Source organism: Coregonus lavaretus (genome assembly GCF_964263955.1).
Source record: "Coregonus lavaretus genome assembly, chromosome: 16".
Taxonomy (NCBI): Eukaryota; Metazoa; Chordata; class Actinopteri; order Salmoniformes; family Salmonidae; genus Coregonus; species Coregonus lavaretus.
Genome location: NC_140003.1, coordinates 33,284,244 through 33,300,473, shown reverse-complemented (window position 1 = coordinate 33,300,473; position 16,230 = coordinate 33,284,244). Strand labels below are relative to the sequence as shown.

General features: G+C 43.1%; 1 protein-coding gene across 1 annotated transcript; it reads left to right on the top strand.

Moving 5' to 3' along the window:
* Window positions 1–669: 669 nt before the first annotated feature.
* Window positions 670–11,677, top strand: ttf2 (transcription termination factor, RNA polymerase II). The gene is made up of 23 exons (XM_084179487.1): window positions 670–763; window positions 1,096–1,210; window positions 1,403–1,489; window positions 1,630–1,699; window positions 1,829–2,821; window positions 2,913–3,033; window positions 3,150–3,326; window positions 3,413–3,570; window positions 3,693–3,774; window positions 3,909–4,040; window positions 5,810–5,960; window positions 6,099–6,204; window positions 6,297–6,481; window positions 6,605–6,758; window positions 6,980–7,071; window positions 7,165–7,244; window positions 7,370–7,500; window positions 7,662–7,835; window positions 7,943–8,001; window positions 10,323–10,476; window positions 10,590–10,672; window positions 10,751–10,825; window positions 10,969–11,677. Exons 1-23 carry the CDS (start codon window positions 736–738, stop codon window positions 11,111–11,113), a joined length of 3,552 nt encoding a protein of 1,183 aa, XP_084035613.1. The 5' UTR covers window positions 670–735; the 3' UTR covers window positions 11,114–11,677.
* The last annotated feature ends 4,553 nt before the right edge of the window (window positions 11,678–16,230 follow it).

Sequence of the window (16,230 nt, the reverse complement as noted above, 5' to 3'; positions counted from 1 at the left end):
CAAGTGGCTAACTACCTAATTTAGCTAGTTATGCATGTCACAGTGTAACGTTAGTTAGGCTTTAGATACAAAAAATGACAGTTTAAAAGGACTGTTGTTGGCAACAGCTTACTACCTAAGTAACGGTACAGTATAGTTTGCCAACTGTGCATTTCCATTGTGCATTTTACACTAGTTGCAAGAAGTTGTAGATCCCTGAATTGTAAAGTACCTGTAACTAACATGACATATTGTGTGCTAAATGACATATGTTTTATAATGTTGGAAACAACAGATAACTACAACAGCTTGGTTAGCAGGCTAACGCGTTACCTGCCACTGCATTGACAACGCCTTGGTTTGGCTAACTAGCAAGCTTGCAACAAAGTTTTACCATGTGGCAAGTAAGACAAAAGTTGTGCTTTAATTATATAATGATGGATACATAGCGAACATGCATAACGTACCTTGTTTACATGCGACAAGTACATGTATCCAATGTATTTTCGTTTTGAAAGCACACAACAAATGGGAGTTTCGCGATTTCGAAGCGTGCCGCCACACCAAAACAAAGCCCGCGAGAGAGAGACAAATAGGTCGCATTGTAATCTGGGTAATGTAGTAACTAAGGTTAAATTAATGACCCGGAAGGTGTTTTCAAACACAATTCCAATTGGTCAATTTGAAGTTTCAAGAAGTTCAAACGCATTTGTACTTTTGAACGAATTTGACCATTATCGGAACGTTTTCTTGATAATGGAGATAGTACTATGCAATACCCACGGTAAATGTGTATATTGTTTGCTTTGACATAGTCAGTGTTATATTGTCATAATGATTATCTTGTTATTCGTGCCTGCTGAAACGAGATGCTTTTCTGAAACGTATGCTGGCTTGCTACTGTAGCTATCTAACGTTAGCAGTTTGGGAACATGGCTCAATGGTGTTTTCTTCATCTCTTGGGGTAGAATATGATGCTAGCCACCTGCCTAATAATAATATTAACATCATTGAGCTATCATATCAGCCAATAACGGTGATAACGTTAGTAAGAGAAAGACGTGTTTTACTGAATATGAACTCATGTTTTCATCTATTTGACTTTACACTAACCAGGCAGCACATGCATGCTGAAGACAGGAGTGAAAGAAGGGCCAAATAAGGGTAAAAGCTTCTACTTGTGCGGGGAGCGTCAACAGGGGTCTCCCTGTGATTTCACCCAAGTAGCAGGGTAAGTGGTTCTCTCATGTCAGTTCATTGATGCATGTTTCTCTTTACTCCTGGAGACATTTCACATGAAGAGCACTAGCTACATCCCAACTGATATCTGACAGTGGCATTCTCAAAAGACATCTAACAAAGTACAGGACTTATACAATAGTCATTTACTGATATGACTGGTCTGTTTTATGGCTATTGTTAGTATCCCGGCCTCCCACTGCCTGCTTCATGAGGATTCTACGGTGGAACTCCAGACTCTCATCCGCAGTCAGCAGCAGCAGGGCTACAGGTATGTCTGTGTGCATGCGTGTGGATGCTACAGGTATGTCTGTGTGCATGCGTGTGGATGCTTCCTCTAACTTTAGCTATGATCTATGGTTTGCGTTCAGGTGTATTATCATACTGTGTCTCACTCTATTCTCTTCTCAGGTTGTACTACCGATGTGTTTTGGGGAAGAAAGCAGGTCAGAGGTGGTGTGGCAATGTTCCCTGGACTGCGGTAAGCACGTCTAACTACTGGTAATGATGAACATACAGTATGCATTGCCTAGTTCATAGCCTATTACTGTCATGGCAAGCACTTGTTGAATGTGTTTCAAAATGGCTGACTAGTGCTCCACCCCTGCAGCCAGAGGCAGAGAAATGCAGCCCACTGTCTGACAGACAGCTGCAGCCCTCCAGCCTGCCCCCAGAGAGAAATCCATTCAAGGCCCCAGGCAAGACCGACCAGACGTCAGAGTGGAGGAGACTCCAAGATGGAGGGAGACTGGAGGATGAGGGCGAAGGAAAGAATGAGAAAGGTGGAGAGAATGAGAGGCATCACAAGAGTGTAGGTAAAGAAAGCGAACATGGTCGAGGTATGGGGAAGGAGGAGAGGGGGATGTCGAGTCCCTCTGAGTCTTGGAGAGACAAACAGCTTCCAGCAGGGATGAAGATAAAGAAGAGAGTATCAGTTGAGGAGAATAAGAAAAGTGCTGAAACATCACCTGAGGAGAAAGAAAAGACTGCCAAGGAGACGAAAGACAAAAACAAGAACTCAAACAAACACAGCCAAAGAGAGGCTGAGAAAAGCCCGAAGCCCCAGGATACAGAGGACACACACAAAGCCTCAAAGGGTCGTCATGGATACTCTCCACGAGAGCCACCAATCAATAGCCTCAAAGAGTCTGGAAAGCATGCTGGGAAAAAGCCAAGCCCAGAGAGGAAGAAGAGCAGCTACTCCGACTCAAATGGCACTACCTCTAAAGACGCCCAGGCACCTAAGAGCACAGAGAAGACCAAAACCCCAATCCCACAATGCGATAAACCAGCGCAGCGACTTTCCACTCCAACAACTGAACAGGATAAGGAGGCAGAGAAAATGACTGCTTCATCATCACAGCAGAGCCAGGACAAGTCCCATCGTGGGAACCAGTTTGGAGAGTGGAGTTCTGATGAAGATGATGTCCAGTTTGTGTCGGTTCAGCCAGGTACACAGACGACGACTCTAGTACCAGTGGCCCTGGTCCAGAAAGCCCTGACATCCTTCCCAGGGTTCCAGCCTGCCTCTCAGGTCAAAGGTCAGCAGGAGGACCCCAGGGCCCTGCACAGCCAACTCACCGCTCAGCTCACACAGAAGAAGGTGAGGGACACCCGTGTGTGTGTGTGTGTGTGTGTGTCAGAATGTACACTGAAATAAATAGTTCATATTTAACTCTCCTTCCCTCTCTCAGGCCACTCTGTCGGTGGTGAATATGTCTGCTCTGCCCGATAAAGGAGAGAGGTTGAAGAGTCAGGTCAAAGACCTGGAGGAGGCACTGGAGTCTCTCAACCTCACCACTTCCACTGAGCCAGGTAAGACCCTAGCTAGATGCTGGACTGTTTGGCTAACCACAACATTGCCTACTGTATTGTCATTGTAGGTACTTCAAACACAATTGAATGTTTGTAATTTAACGGTCTGTTTTTAGAGCCTCAGGGTGGCGATGGTGATGCCAAACCGATGCCCACTCCCAGCCAGTACAACCCATTCAGCTGCCCGGGAGGCACCATCCTCCTGCCCATTGCTCCTGCCCCCCCCCAGTACCAGGCCTCCACCAGCCCAATGGGGCTGCAGCTCAGCCAGGGATACACTCAGATGTATGGAGGTATAGAACAGGGCCACACACACACACTTGGTATTCTTGTATCCTGCTCTAGTCAGATAATCTTCTGTCTGTCCCTGATTGTCCAGTGAACCCCCAGAGCCAAGCGTTCTATGGAGGCAGGATGACAGACAACCGTCTGCTAGCGGTGAAGAATGCCACCTCTGAGGCCATTGACCACCTCCACAGCTCCTTGGAGTCCTGCCCCGACCCCGACACTGAGGTTACGGACCCCAAAGGCATCAAGGCAAGACATCCTTGTACACTACTCAATGCCTCAACCTTTCTAAACCTCATATTGTATATACTCTTGTCTATGGGTATGGTACCCTAATCTGCTGTGATGTTGTGGTCGTTATCATTGGTCAGGTGCCTCTACTGGCCCATCAGAGACGTGCCCTGGCCTGGCTGTTGTGGAGAGAGACACAGAAACCCTGTGGAGGGATCCTGGGTAAGGTCAACCAGCCTGTATGTGTAGTTGCTTTGATTGCAGCAGCCCCAGGGGTTTTGTAAGGAGTTGAATGCCCAGAGTATTTCAGAAACGTTCAGAAAATGCTTTAACAACATTTCTCCCCTAATCCTCAGCTGATGACATGGGCCTGGGGAAAACCCTCACCATGATCGCTCTCATTCTGGCCCAGAAGAAGAAGAAGAAGGAGGAGGAGGAGGAGGAGGAAGAGGAAGACACTAAATTGGAAGGCTGGATCTCCAAAAATGGTAATATCAAATGGCATCTTCTCATGTAATTATTAACTCGTATTCTGATATATTTGGTCATGTACAGTTGAAGTCGGAAGTTACATAGACCTTAGCCAAATACATTTAATCTCAGTTTTTCACAATTCCTGACATTTAATCCTAGTAAAAAATTCCCTGTCTTAGGTCAGTTAAGATCACCACTTTATTTTAAGAATGTGAAATGTCAGAATAATAGTAGAGAAAATGATTTATTTCAGCTTTTATTTCTTCCATCACATTCCCAGTGGGTCAGAAGTTTACATACACTCAATTAGTATTTGGTAGCATTGCCTTTAAATTGTTTAACTTGGGTCAAACGTTTCAGGTAGCCTTCCACAAGCTTCCCACAATAAGTTGGGTGAATTTTGGCCCATTCCTCCTGACAGAGCTGGTGTAACTAAGTCAGGTTTGTAGGCCTCCTTGCTCGCACACGCTTTTTCAGTTCTGCCCACAAATGTTCTATAGGATTGAGGTCAGCGCTTTATGATGGCCACTCCAATACCTTGACTTTGTTGTCCTTAAGCCATTTTGCCGCAACTTTGGAAGGATGCTTGGGGTCATTGTCCATTTGGAAGACCCATTTGCAACCAAGCTTTAACTTCCTGACTGTTGTCTTGAGATGTTGCTTCAATATATCCACATAATTTTCCTTCCTCATGATGCCATCTATTTTGTGAAGTGCACCAGTCCTTCCTGCAGCAAAGCACCCCCACAGCATGATGCTGCCACCCCCGTGCTTCACGGTTGGGATGGTGTTCTTCGGCTTGCAAGTCGACCCCTTTTTCCTCCAAACATAACGATGGTCATTATGGCCAAACAGTTCTATTTTTGTTTCATCAGACCAGAGGACATTTCTCCAAAAAGTACGATCTTTGTCCCCATGTGCAGTTGCAAACCGTAGCCTGGCTTTTTTATGGCGGTTTTGGAGCAGTGGCTTCTTCCTTGCTGAGCGGCCTTTCAGGTTATGTCGATATAGGACTTGTTTTACAGTGGAAATAGATACTTTTGTACCTGTTTCCTCCAGCATCTTCACAAGGTCCTTTGCTGTTGTTCTGGGATTGATTCGCACTTTTCGCACCAAGGTACGTTCATCTCTAAGAGACAGAACGCTTCTCCTTCCTGAGCGGTATGACGGCTGCGTGGTCCCATGGTGTTTATACTTGCGTACTATTGTTTGTACAGATGAACGTGTTACCTTCAGGCGTTTGGAAATTGCTCCCAAGGATGAACCAGACTTGTGCAGGTCAATATATTTTCTGAGGTCTTGGCTGATTACTTTTGATTTTCCCATGATGTCAAGCAAAGAGGCACTGAGTTTGAAGGTAGGCCTTGAAATACATCCACAGGTACACCTCCAATTGACTCAAATGATGTCAATTAGCCTATCAGAATCTTCTAAAGCCATGACATCGTTTTCTGGAATTTTTAAAGGCACAGTCAACTTAGTGTATGTAAACTTCTGACCCACTGGAATTGTGATACAGTGAATTATAAGTGAAATAATCTGTCTGTAAACAATTGTTGGAAAAATTACTTGTGTCATGCACAAAGTAGATGTCCTAACCGACTTGTCAAAACTATAGTTTAACAAGAAATTTGTGGAGTGGTTGAAAAACGAGTTTTAATGACTCCAACCTAAGTGTATGTAAACTTCAGACTTCAACTGTATGTAAACAATGTGTATATATATATAATGTATTTAGTAACTTGTCTATGATATATTTGTTATACCCTGTATTGTGTTGCAGACTCTAGCCTGGTGGTGTCTCAGGGCACTCTGATCATCTGCCCTGCCTCTTTGGTTCATCACTGGAAGAAGGAGATTGAGAGACACGTCAAGAGCAGCCGACTCAGTATCTACCTGTACCACGGGCCCAACCGCCAGAAGAACGCCAAAGTGTAAGGGGGACACACCCGAGTCATCTGCTTCTCTGAGTTTAACACAATTGTGTCACCTAAAAGACTCTCACACTGTCAAGTGTACAAGTTGATTTTGGCACACATTTTATTTGTTTTCTATTTCCTGCTCTCTGATAGGCTGGCTGAGCATGATGTGGTGGTGACCACCTACAGCCTTGTCTCCAAGGAGGTCCCAGTCCAGAAGGAGGACGCAGAGAAACCTAGCAAGGACTCTGAGGATGCGGTAAGAATAAACGCACAGAGATAAACAGTGTGTAATGTATTTATGGTGCTAATGATGCTACGACGACGTCCCATCTCGCTCCCTCTCCCCAGCCATCAGCCCTGCCTCCTCTGATGCGGGTGGCCTGGGCCCGCATTGTGCTGGACGAGGCCCACAACATCAAGAACCCCAAGGTACAGACCTCCTTGGCTGTGTGTAAGCTGAGGGCCATGGCCAGGTGGGCTGTTACTGGGACCCCCATCCAGAACAACCTACTGGATATGTACGCCCTGCTCAAGTAAGTCCATCCATATCTTACTCTACCCTTATATTACACACATCATTACATATTGGACATGTCCAATAACAATACACCCCCTCCACAGAATCCTCTGGGAAAGTCTCTGTCTGTGTTTGTCAGGTTTCTGCGCTGCGCCCCATTTGATGAGTACAAGCTGTGGAAAACCCAGGTAGACAACGGCTCTAAGAGAGGAGGAGAGAGACTTAACATTCTGACCAGAACTCTGCTGCTCCGACGCACCAAAGACCAGATGGACTCTACCGGAAAACCTCTGGTACATGACACACACACACACTTTAGTCCCGTGTAGCTCAGTTGGTAGAGCATGGCGTTTGCAACGCCAGGGTTGTGGGTTCGATTCCCACGGGGGGCCAGTATGAAAATGTATGCACTCACTAACTGTATGTCGCTCTGGATAAGAGCGTCTGCTAAATGACTAAAATGTAAATGTAATGTGGATTATGAGCTGACTTGATTTCCTTCTTCATTTTCCAGGTGAATCTGCCAGATCGGACCTGTGAGGTGCATCGCCTGAAGCTGTCTGAAGAGGAGCAGTCTGTTTACGATGTGGTGTTCGCACAGTCCAGGTAACAACTGTCTGATTGGTATCAGAAACCTCTCTCTCTGGGTCTATGGCTTATGACACCTGGATGACTGATTCTTTGAACTTTTTCTCCTAGGTCCACTCTGCAGAACTATCTGAAGAGACATGAGGGCGACACCGGTAAAAAGGGAGACAACTCCAATCCCTTCGACAAGGGTAAGGGAGGTCAACTTTCTTTCTGTTTAAAAAGGTATCTGTTTGTGTGTCTTTGAACAGAATACCAATGTGTGTTCTTATTGTGTATGTGTGTCGTCGTCGTCGTCGTCGTACTTCCCCCCCAGTGGCCCGGGAGTTTGGAGTGTCCCAGACGGACTCTGTGTCCTCGTCCCAGGGCCCCACCAGCACTGTTCACATCCTGTCTCTATTGCTCCGACTCAGACAGAGCTGCTGCCATCTGTCTCTGTTGAAGAAGGTACACACACACTTCTACCTGCGCTCCTCTCTTTGATCTCTGGGGTCTATGGAACAGGCATCTGTTGTTTTTACCTGCTGCTCTTCTCTGTGTGTGTCTTGCTCTACAGACTCTGGGTAAGTTTGTCTTTACCTGGTGTTCTCTTTGTGTCTTATTCAAAGACCCTGGATCCGTCTGAGCTGCAGGGGGATGGGATCACTCTCTCCCTTGAGGAGCAGCTCAATGCCCTGTGCCTCTCCTCCGAGCCCTCAGGCCCCGACCTCAAAGCCACCGTGTCCCTCAACGGGAGCCAATTCGCCTCCGATCTCTTCGAGGACACCCACGAGAGCACCAAGGTGATGCCAACTGCCCCTCTGTACACTAAAATGTTTGTTTTAATATGGTTATCCTGTAATCTATATACTCTACTACCTGCTTTATTCTCTTCATGTTCTTGTTTCAGATCGCTGCCATTCTCACAGAGCTAAAGGAGATCAGGCAGCAGAGTGAGGCTCAGAAAAGGTATAACCACACACTTAAATGTAGCCCGTTCAGACTACAAATGTTTGATGTCATCTGGATGATGTAGTCCTGGTCAGACATACAGTGGGGGAAAAAAGTATTTAGTCAGCCACCAATTGTGCAAGTTCTCCCACTTAAAAAGATGAGAGGCCTGTAATTTTCATCATAGGTACACGTCAACTATGACAGACAAAATGAGGAAAAAAAATCCAGAAAATCACATTGTAGGATTTTTAATGAATTTATTTGCAAATTATGGTGGAAAATAAGTATTTGGTCAATAACAAAAGTTTCTCAATACTTTGTTATATACCCTTTGTTGGCAATGACACAGGTCAAACGTTTTCTGTAAGTCTTCACAAGATTTTCACACACTGTTGCTGGTATTTTGGCCCATTCCTCCATGCAGATCTCCTCTAGAGCAGTGATGTTTTGGGGCTGTCGCTGGGCAACACAGACTTTAAACTCCCTCCAAAGATTTCCTATGGGGTTGAGATCTGGAGACTGGCTAGGCCACTCCAGGACCTTGAAATGCTTCTTACGAAGCCACTCCTTCGTTGCCCGGGCGGTGTGTTTGGGATCATTGTCATGCTGAAAGACCCAGCCACGTTTCATCTTCAATGCCCTTGCTGATGGAAGGAGGTTTTCACTCAAAATTTCACGATACATGGCCCTATTCATTCTTTCCTTTACACGGATCAGTCGTCCTGGTCCCTTTGCAGAAAAACAGCCCCAAAGCATGATGTTTCCACCCCCATGCTTCACAGTAGGTATGGTGTTCTTTGGATGCAACTCAGCATTCTTTGTCCTCCAAACACGACGAGTTGAGTTTTTACCAAAAAGTTATATTTTGGTTTCATCTGACCATATGACATTCTCCCAATCCTCTTCTGGATCATCCAAATGCACTCTAGCAAACTTCAGACGGGCCTGGACATGTACTGGCTTAAGCAGGGGGACACGTCTGGCACTGCAGGATTTGAGTCCCTGGCGGCGTAGTGTGTTACTGATGGTAGGCTTTGTTACTTTGGTCCCAGCTCTCTGCAGGTCATTCACTAGGTCCCCCCGTGTGGTTCTGGGATTTTTGCTCACCGTTCTTGTGATCATTTTGACCCCACGGGGTGAGATCTTGCGTGGAGCCCCAGATCGAGGGAGATTATCAGTGGTCTTGTATGTCTTCCATTTCATAATAATTGCTCCCACAGTTGATTTCTTAAAACCAAGCTGCTTACCTATTGCAGATTCAGTCTTCCCAGCCTGGTGCAGGTCTAAAATTTTGTTTCTGGTGTCCTTTGACAGCTCTTTGGTCTTGGCCATAGTGGAGTTTGGAGTGTGAATGTTTGAGGTTGTGGACAGGTGTCTTTTATACTGATAACAAGTTCAAACAGGTGCCATTAATACAGGTAACGAGTGGAAGAAGTTACAGGTCTGTGAGAGCCAGAAATCTGGCTTGTTTGTACGTGACCAAATACTTATTTTCCACCATAATTTGCAAATAAATTCATTAAAAATCCTACAATGTGATTTTCTGGATTTTTTTCCCCTCAATTTGTCTGTCATATTTGACGTGTACCTATGATGAAAATTACAGGCCTCTCTCATCTTTTTAAGTGGGAGAACTTGCACAATTGGTGGCTGACTAAATATGTTTTTCCCCCACTGTATATAGAAGAGCTTGATAGACAACTAAAGTCCATGACGAATAAAGGTTTATTGGTAATAGAAAATGTTTCCCTCACGGTAGGGTGGGGTATGCAAAATAGGTCAACGTTCAGCACCTCTATCTCCTATCACCTCTGGCCTGCTGGCTCCCCTTCCTCTGCGGAAGCATAGTTCCCGCTCAGCCCAGTCAAAACTGTTCGCTGCTCTGGCACCCCAATGGTGGAACAAGCTCCCTCACGACGCCAGGACAGCGGAGTCACTCACCACCTTCCGGAGACATTTGAAACCCCACCTCTTTAAGGAATACCTGGGATAGGATAAAGTAATCCTTCTACCCCCCCCCCCCCCCCCCCCAAAAAAAAAAAAAACAATTGTAAAGTGGTTATCCCACTGGCTATAGGGTGAATGCACCAATTTGTAAGTCGCTCTGGATAAGAGCGTCTGCTAAATGACGTAAATGTAATGTAAATGAATGTTTTGGCATTCAGGTTCAAAAAGTCACTTTCTGACCACTTCCACCATGGTTAAACATGTTTGGAAGGTTTCGTTCAAATCTGAAGGGGTGCAGTCAGAAAGTGATTGAATGCATGTGTCGTTATGTTGTAGTTTGATTGTACAATAATCATATAAGATAATCATCCATTGTCTTTGTCTGTCAGTGTGATCGTGTCCCAGTGGACCAGCATGCTTCGCGTCGTGGCCGTCCACCTGAGGAGAATGGGCCTGAGCTTCGCTGTCATCGACGGCACTGTCAACCCCAAACGCCGCATGGACCTGGTCGAGGAGTTCAACACCAACCCTAAAGGACCACAGGTATCGTATGGACAACCGTGACCATAAAATACAGTGAAAGGCTCTACCTACTGTAAGCTTTGGATACAGTGTAGGGGCAGAGTTTAGACAATGTTTCTGTTTTGTGTTTCTAGGTGATGCTGGTGTCTCTGTGTGCTGGAGGAGTGGGCATTAACCTGGTTGGAGGGAACCACCTCTTCCTCATGGACATGCACTGGTGAGACCCACAACACACACACCCATCCACCACTACCAGCTGAGTGTTCTTTATTGATTTATACTGTGGTTTTGTCAGGAACCCAGCTCTAGAGGACCAGGCCTGTGACCGCATCTACAGAGTGGGTCAGCACCGAGACGTCACCATTCACAGGTAAGAGCATGCTTGGTTGCAAAGATACTGTAGGAAAATCACATTGACATATTTCGAGGTTGTGCCCTGTTGGATAAAGCTTAGATAAAGACATTGTATAAAGCTGATGTGAGTGATTTACACAGGCATGTGTGTCCCTGTAGGTTTGTGTGTGAGGGCACAGTGGAGGATAAGATCTCCACTCTGCAGGAGAAGAAGAAGGAGCTCGCACAGAAGGTGCTGTCAGGGACTGGAGCCTCCTTCACCAAGCTCTCCCTGGCTGACCTCAGGGTCATCTTTGGGGTCTGACGACCAGGAAGTTAGGGTGGTGGGGGCAGCCAGACTGAGGACCAGGTAGTATGCTAGATTTATGTTATGGTTGTAAAAGGTTCACACTTGCTGTATATATGAATCTGGTTGATGAAAACCCCCCTTTGCTCTTGTTGGCTACTGAGCCCTACACTACATATTGGCACACAGTGTGGCTAATGTGGTTGGCACTACTTTGCTGTAATGCGCTGGAATGCTTTGCTGCTACTATTCTCTATATGGTCTTCTGGCAGGTTGCAGAACCTCAGGCCTACTAACTGTGTACTGTTTTATTTCCCATATCCTGCGCTCTGTTTTCACATACTGTATTCCATGTGTTATGACAAGGGCCTTGAGTTTCTCCTGGTCAGGTCACATGGTATTTTCATTGAATACATTTAAGTGTAATTTATAGGACTGACTTGTATCTCTGCTGGGTCATGTTATTTCTAATCCTAATTATTTTTTACATGTTATGTTGTGTCTGTAAACTGCTAGTGTTTGATTATGATGACTTCCTCAAGGATGTGGATGTTTTTGAATAAAATATTATTCATTACAGTTGATCAAACTGCTTATTTGGAGTATGAAAAGTTGCATGAATTACGTAAAAACAATCACTGCAATGGGTGAAAATATGTATTTTTAGATTTTGAATTAATAACAAAAATAAACAAAAAGTTGCTGTTTTAACAGAAAGCATCCTAAATAATCCACCAGTGAAAATGACCCAGGGTCTTCATAAATCACTATGAGAATCATTTTTAGTGGCAAATAGCAGATAATGATCCATCTGACTGGTGATTCCCCAGTTTTGTTATGAATAATACAGACAATACAATCAGTAATCATACAAATGTACAGCCAGATGTATTACAAAAGTAGGTGTTATGACTTTGGCTGTTTGAAAATATCCTGGTTAAAACCATACCCAGTTCCAAGTTTTTCGAACCTGAGATGATGGAATGATTGTCCCACTGAATGAGAAAGTCCCTAAACCACCAGTCAAATTATTTAGAATAAAACTCAGGCATGTTAACTCAGACAAGTACATACAGGGGAGGGGTCATGGAGTAATATTTAATTCTTAACAACACTAGAAATATACAATTTCATGAAATACACATTGCTCAAGCTAAAATGTTCAGTAGCGTTAGGCTACCGGCAATATTAATCAATTTGCTGATGTTTTAAGTTATGTAAAATCTGGTGCTCAACATTTTTGGATTTGCCTTTTTCTGAGGTTGCTGACTGATATTGCTTACATTCAACCACCTTTCTCACCTTGCAAAACCAGGGGTTATTAACAACCAATATTTTCCACTGGCAATAACATTTTGTAAGGAAACTTTACATGTTAATTATGTGATTTATTTTACATTTCTCGTGATGAGAAAACATTCCTCTTCCGACCTGTCAGAGCAGTCTTCCGGAGGTTCTGTCTCATGATAATAGTTCTGATCAGTCTGTAAGGATGCTTCATCTGAACATCCATGTTCATCTTGATGCTCCAAGCCTCCATTCTGGGGTCCACTCTGAGAGCCTCCATTAATGCTTTCTTCACTCCGAGGTCATCCACTCTGTGTGCCTTCACTCAAGAGTGTGTTCATCCTATGAGCGTTCTGATTCTAGTTGATGCATTGCTCTGTCCTCTTCCTCCTTGTCTTTTTGTCTTCAGCCTCTTCATAGTACACATCATACAGATATTCCCGATATGACTTGCCTCTGGATGTTACCAAAACCCACGCAGCCAAGATAACTGTCAAAATACTCAATCCTAATGTCTGAAAGTAATGAGGATATTCATAATTAGAAAATTATTTCCCATAAGCTACAGTACATTAATTAAATAGGTTACTTACCCGAGAATACATTACATAGCGACGGAATGTTGCTGCTTCTTCTTTTGTCCAGTCTTTTGGATCTTTGCATGATAGTTGCTCTTTGGTGTTTACAGATAGGCAACACACGAACCAGTCTCCATCAATGAGTGCTGTTATCACCCATAAAAGTCCAGCTGATAATGACCTCAGGAAAAGCATTGCGCAACGAACAAAACTGCATTCACCTCTACAGATTTTCATGCGCTGTGGGTCCATCAGCATCAGGGCAAAAAACAATATAAGAAAAGGCAGCAACATATAAAATATGCAGGCTATTTTGTTATAATACGGCTGACAAGGACAGGTGAAGTCCAGTTTGAAAATGTACTGGAAAATGATGAAAAAGGCAACAATGCCAAAAGCACTGTAGCCTGTAGCAAACAACTTAATAAATAATTCAGAGTTTAGGAGTGGGTGATCATGCGCTGGCATATCAGCTCAAATAAGGACACTTCCTCAGGGTCAAAAAGATGTATGGAGATCTGTGTATCATGCGATGGTTCTTTTTATAGCTATAGCTTAAAAGGTGGGGTTACTGGGGTAAGATGCCGTATTTCCCCTTATGGAAACTGGCCTAAGACATTTTCGATACAGCCCACAGGTTTCACTTACTTGCTACAATTTGCCAGTGGTATGCATTCTTCTCACCTGTATGTTTTTGTTTTTAAAAGGCAACACTCAGTTTTACTTTCTTTTTGAATGCTTGATTAACTTTTCTCCCCTTTATAGTGAAATATTACATCAAACAACAACTTAAAAAGGGCCAATCCCAACTAACTGCAGTTGAGATTATATTAAAAGTACGTACCCTATGCATAGTGCAAGTGATTTGAGATTATTATAACAATTGTAAAGATCTCCAGAGACACGCAACCTTTGCTTGCTATCTTGACCATGCCTGCTTTCTATGATTACATAAGAGTACATTATAGTTACAGTACTCTCAATGTGGCCATGGATGTGTTACTCATTAGGCTATTTACTGTATTACAAAAGTAATATTGAATTGTGTATGGTTGAGAACGCAACAAAATAAACTTTTAAAGGAGATGCATCTACTGCTTGGATAGTTTATTCTGAGCCACTAGCTTAATCCTCTTAACTTTTATTTTTGGTTGAGTTGGAGACGTGAATCCAACATATCATCTGTTAACTTGTCGACAAGTTAACAGGCTATTTACTATTGCAAAAGTTATTTTGAACTGTGTTTAGTTGACAACGCAACCAAATATCAAAATGTATCTTCTACTTAGATAGTTCCATCTGTGCCACTGACTTGTCTGGCTTTAATTCCAGTTTGACTACAAATTAATCATTGATATGTTCGATTCACGTCTCCATCTCAACCAAAAATCTACGTTAAAGAATAGGACTAAATCAAATCAAACTTTTGCTATGAGAGATGGGTTTATTTACAGAGCAATTCAGTTGAGCAATTCTTGTTGACATATCAGTGCAACGTAATGTAGTGTGACCTAGGTTATTCTGAATGTTTGAAGCCCACATTATCAACAATTTGAGACAGAAATCACTCTTATGGGATAGACTTTTCACACAGCCTCACAATATAGCACATGCTTTTCTACAGTCTAGCCAACTATGGAAGGTTTGTTTTAATCTGATCATGTTTTCTTTATACAGTGAGGTCAGTATATATGACACATTTTAGTTGTTTTGGCTCTGTACTCCAGCACTTTGGATTTGAAATGATAACATGACTGAGGTTAAACTGCAGACTATTGGCGTTAATTTGAGGGTATTTTCATTCATATAACAGAACTTTTAGCAGTCCCCCCATTTTAGGGTACCAAAAGTATTTGGACAAATTCACTTACACAGAGTATACCAAACATTAAGAACACCTTAATATTGAGTTGCAGGCCCCCCTTTTGCCCTCAGAACAGCCTCAATTATTTGAAAGCGTTCCACAGGGATGCTGGCCCATGTTGACTCCAATGCTTCCCACAGTTGTGTCCTTTTGGGTGGTGGACATTCTTGATACACACGGGAAACTGTTGAGCGTGAAAAACCCAGCAGCGTTGCAGTTCTTGACACAAACCGGTGCACCTGGCACCTACTACCATACCCGGTTCAAAGGCACTTACATTTTTTGTCTTGCTCATTCACCATCTGAATGTCACAGATACAAAATGCATGTCTCAAGGCTTAAAAATCATGATTTAACCTGTCTCCTCCCCTTCATCTACACTGATTGAAGTGGATTTAACAAGTGACATCAATAAGGGATCATAGCTTTCACCTGGATTCACCTGGTCAGTCTATGTCATGGAAAGAGCAGGTGTTTTTAATGTTTTGTACACATATGTGTATTAAAGTAGTCAAAAGTTTACTATTTGGTTTCATATTCCAAGCACCAAATGACTAAATCAAGCTTGTGACTCTACAAACTGTTTGGATGCATTTGCAGTTTGTTTCGGTTGTGATTGATTATTTTGTGCCCAATAGAAATGAATGGTAAATAATGTATTGTGTAATTTTTGTCAGTTTTATTGTAAATAAGAATATAATGTTTCTGAATACTGCTACATTAATGTGGATGCTACCATGATTACGGATAATCATGAATGAATCGTGAATAATAATGAGAGAAAAGGTTAGAGGCACAAATAGGGCTGTGGTGGTCATGAAATTTTGTCAGCCGGTGATTGTCATGCAAATAACCTCCGGTTTCACTGTAAATGACCGTTAATTAACAAACACGTTTAGCATCTCCTGGCTTCCCCGCGTATCCTACAAGCCACTGATGCAGACCCTTGGAACATCTACATTTTAAAAAGTCTAAATCCATTTAATATATCCTACACCATCACAATAAAGCCATTATTTATTTTAGGTCTAAAGAAACATGATATGAAGAAAATGTAGTCTATTTCAGAAGAACAGAATAGCATACTATGAGTTGTCCTTATGTTAGGCCCTGATCTGGCTATGCCATATGGCTGTGTACTACACTAGTTAATTTAGCAGACAAGATTTGCTTAGAATTCTGTGGCATTATATTATTTTATAGTATGAAAAATACAATTGAACATAGCTGAATAAAATAGAAAGGATATTTTCTCCAAATGATTTCCAAGGGAGTGCGTACATGCGGCTATTCTGTGTTGACCTATACGCTTAATTTAGTTATTTATGCAACTTTAGTTGTGATACAAACATTGGGCTATATGTATAGATGTTTTAAACATTCTAATGATGATTTGAAAAAAGTCC

What these genes read in the sequence shown, in the direction of transcription:
- ttf2 (XM_084179487.1), top strand. Translation starts at nt 736, where the DNA reads ATGGAGATAGTACTATGCAATACCCACG. An exon ending in GCAATGTTCCCTGGACTGCG is followed by an intron (nt 1,700 to 1,828) that starts GTAAGCACGTCT and finishes CCACCCCTGCAG; the next exon opens with CCAGAGGCAGAGAAATGCAG. An exon ending in CTCAGCTCACACAGAAGAAG is followed by an intron (nt 2,822 to 2,912) that starts GTGAGGGACACC and finishes TCCCTCTCTCAG; the next exon opens with GCCACTCTGTCGGTGGTGAA.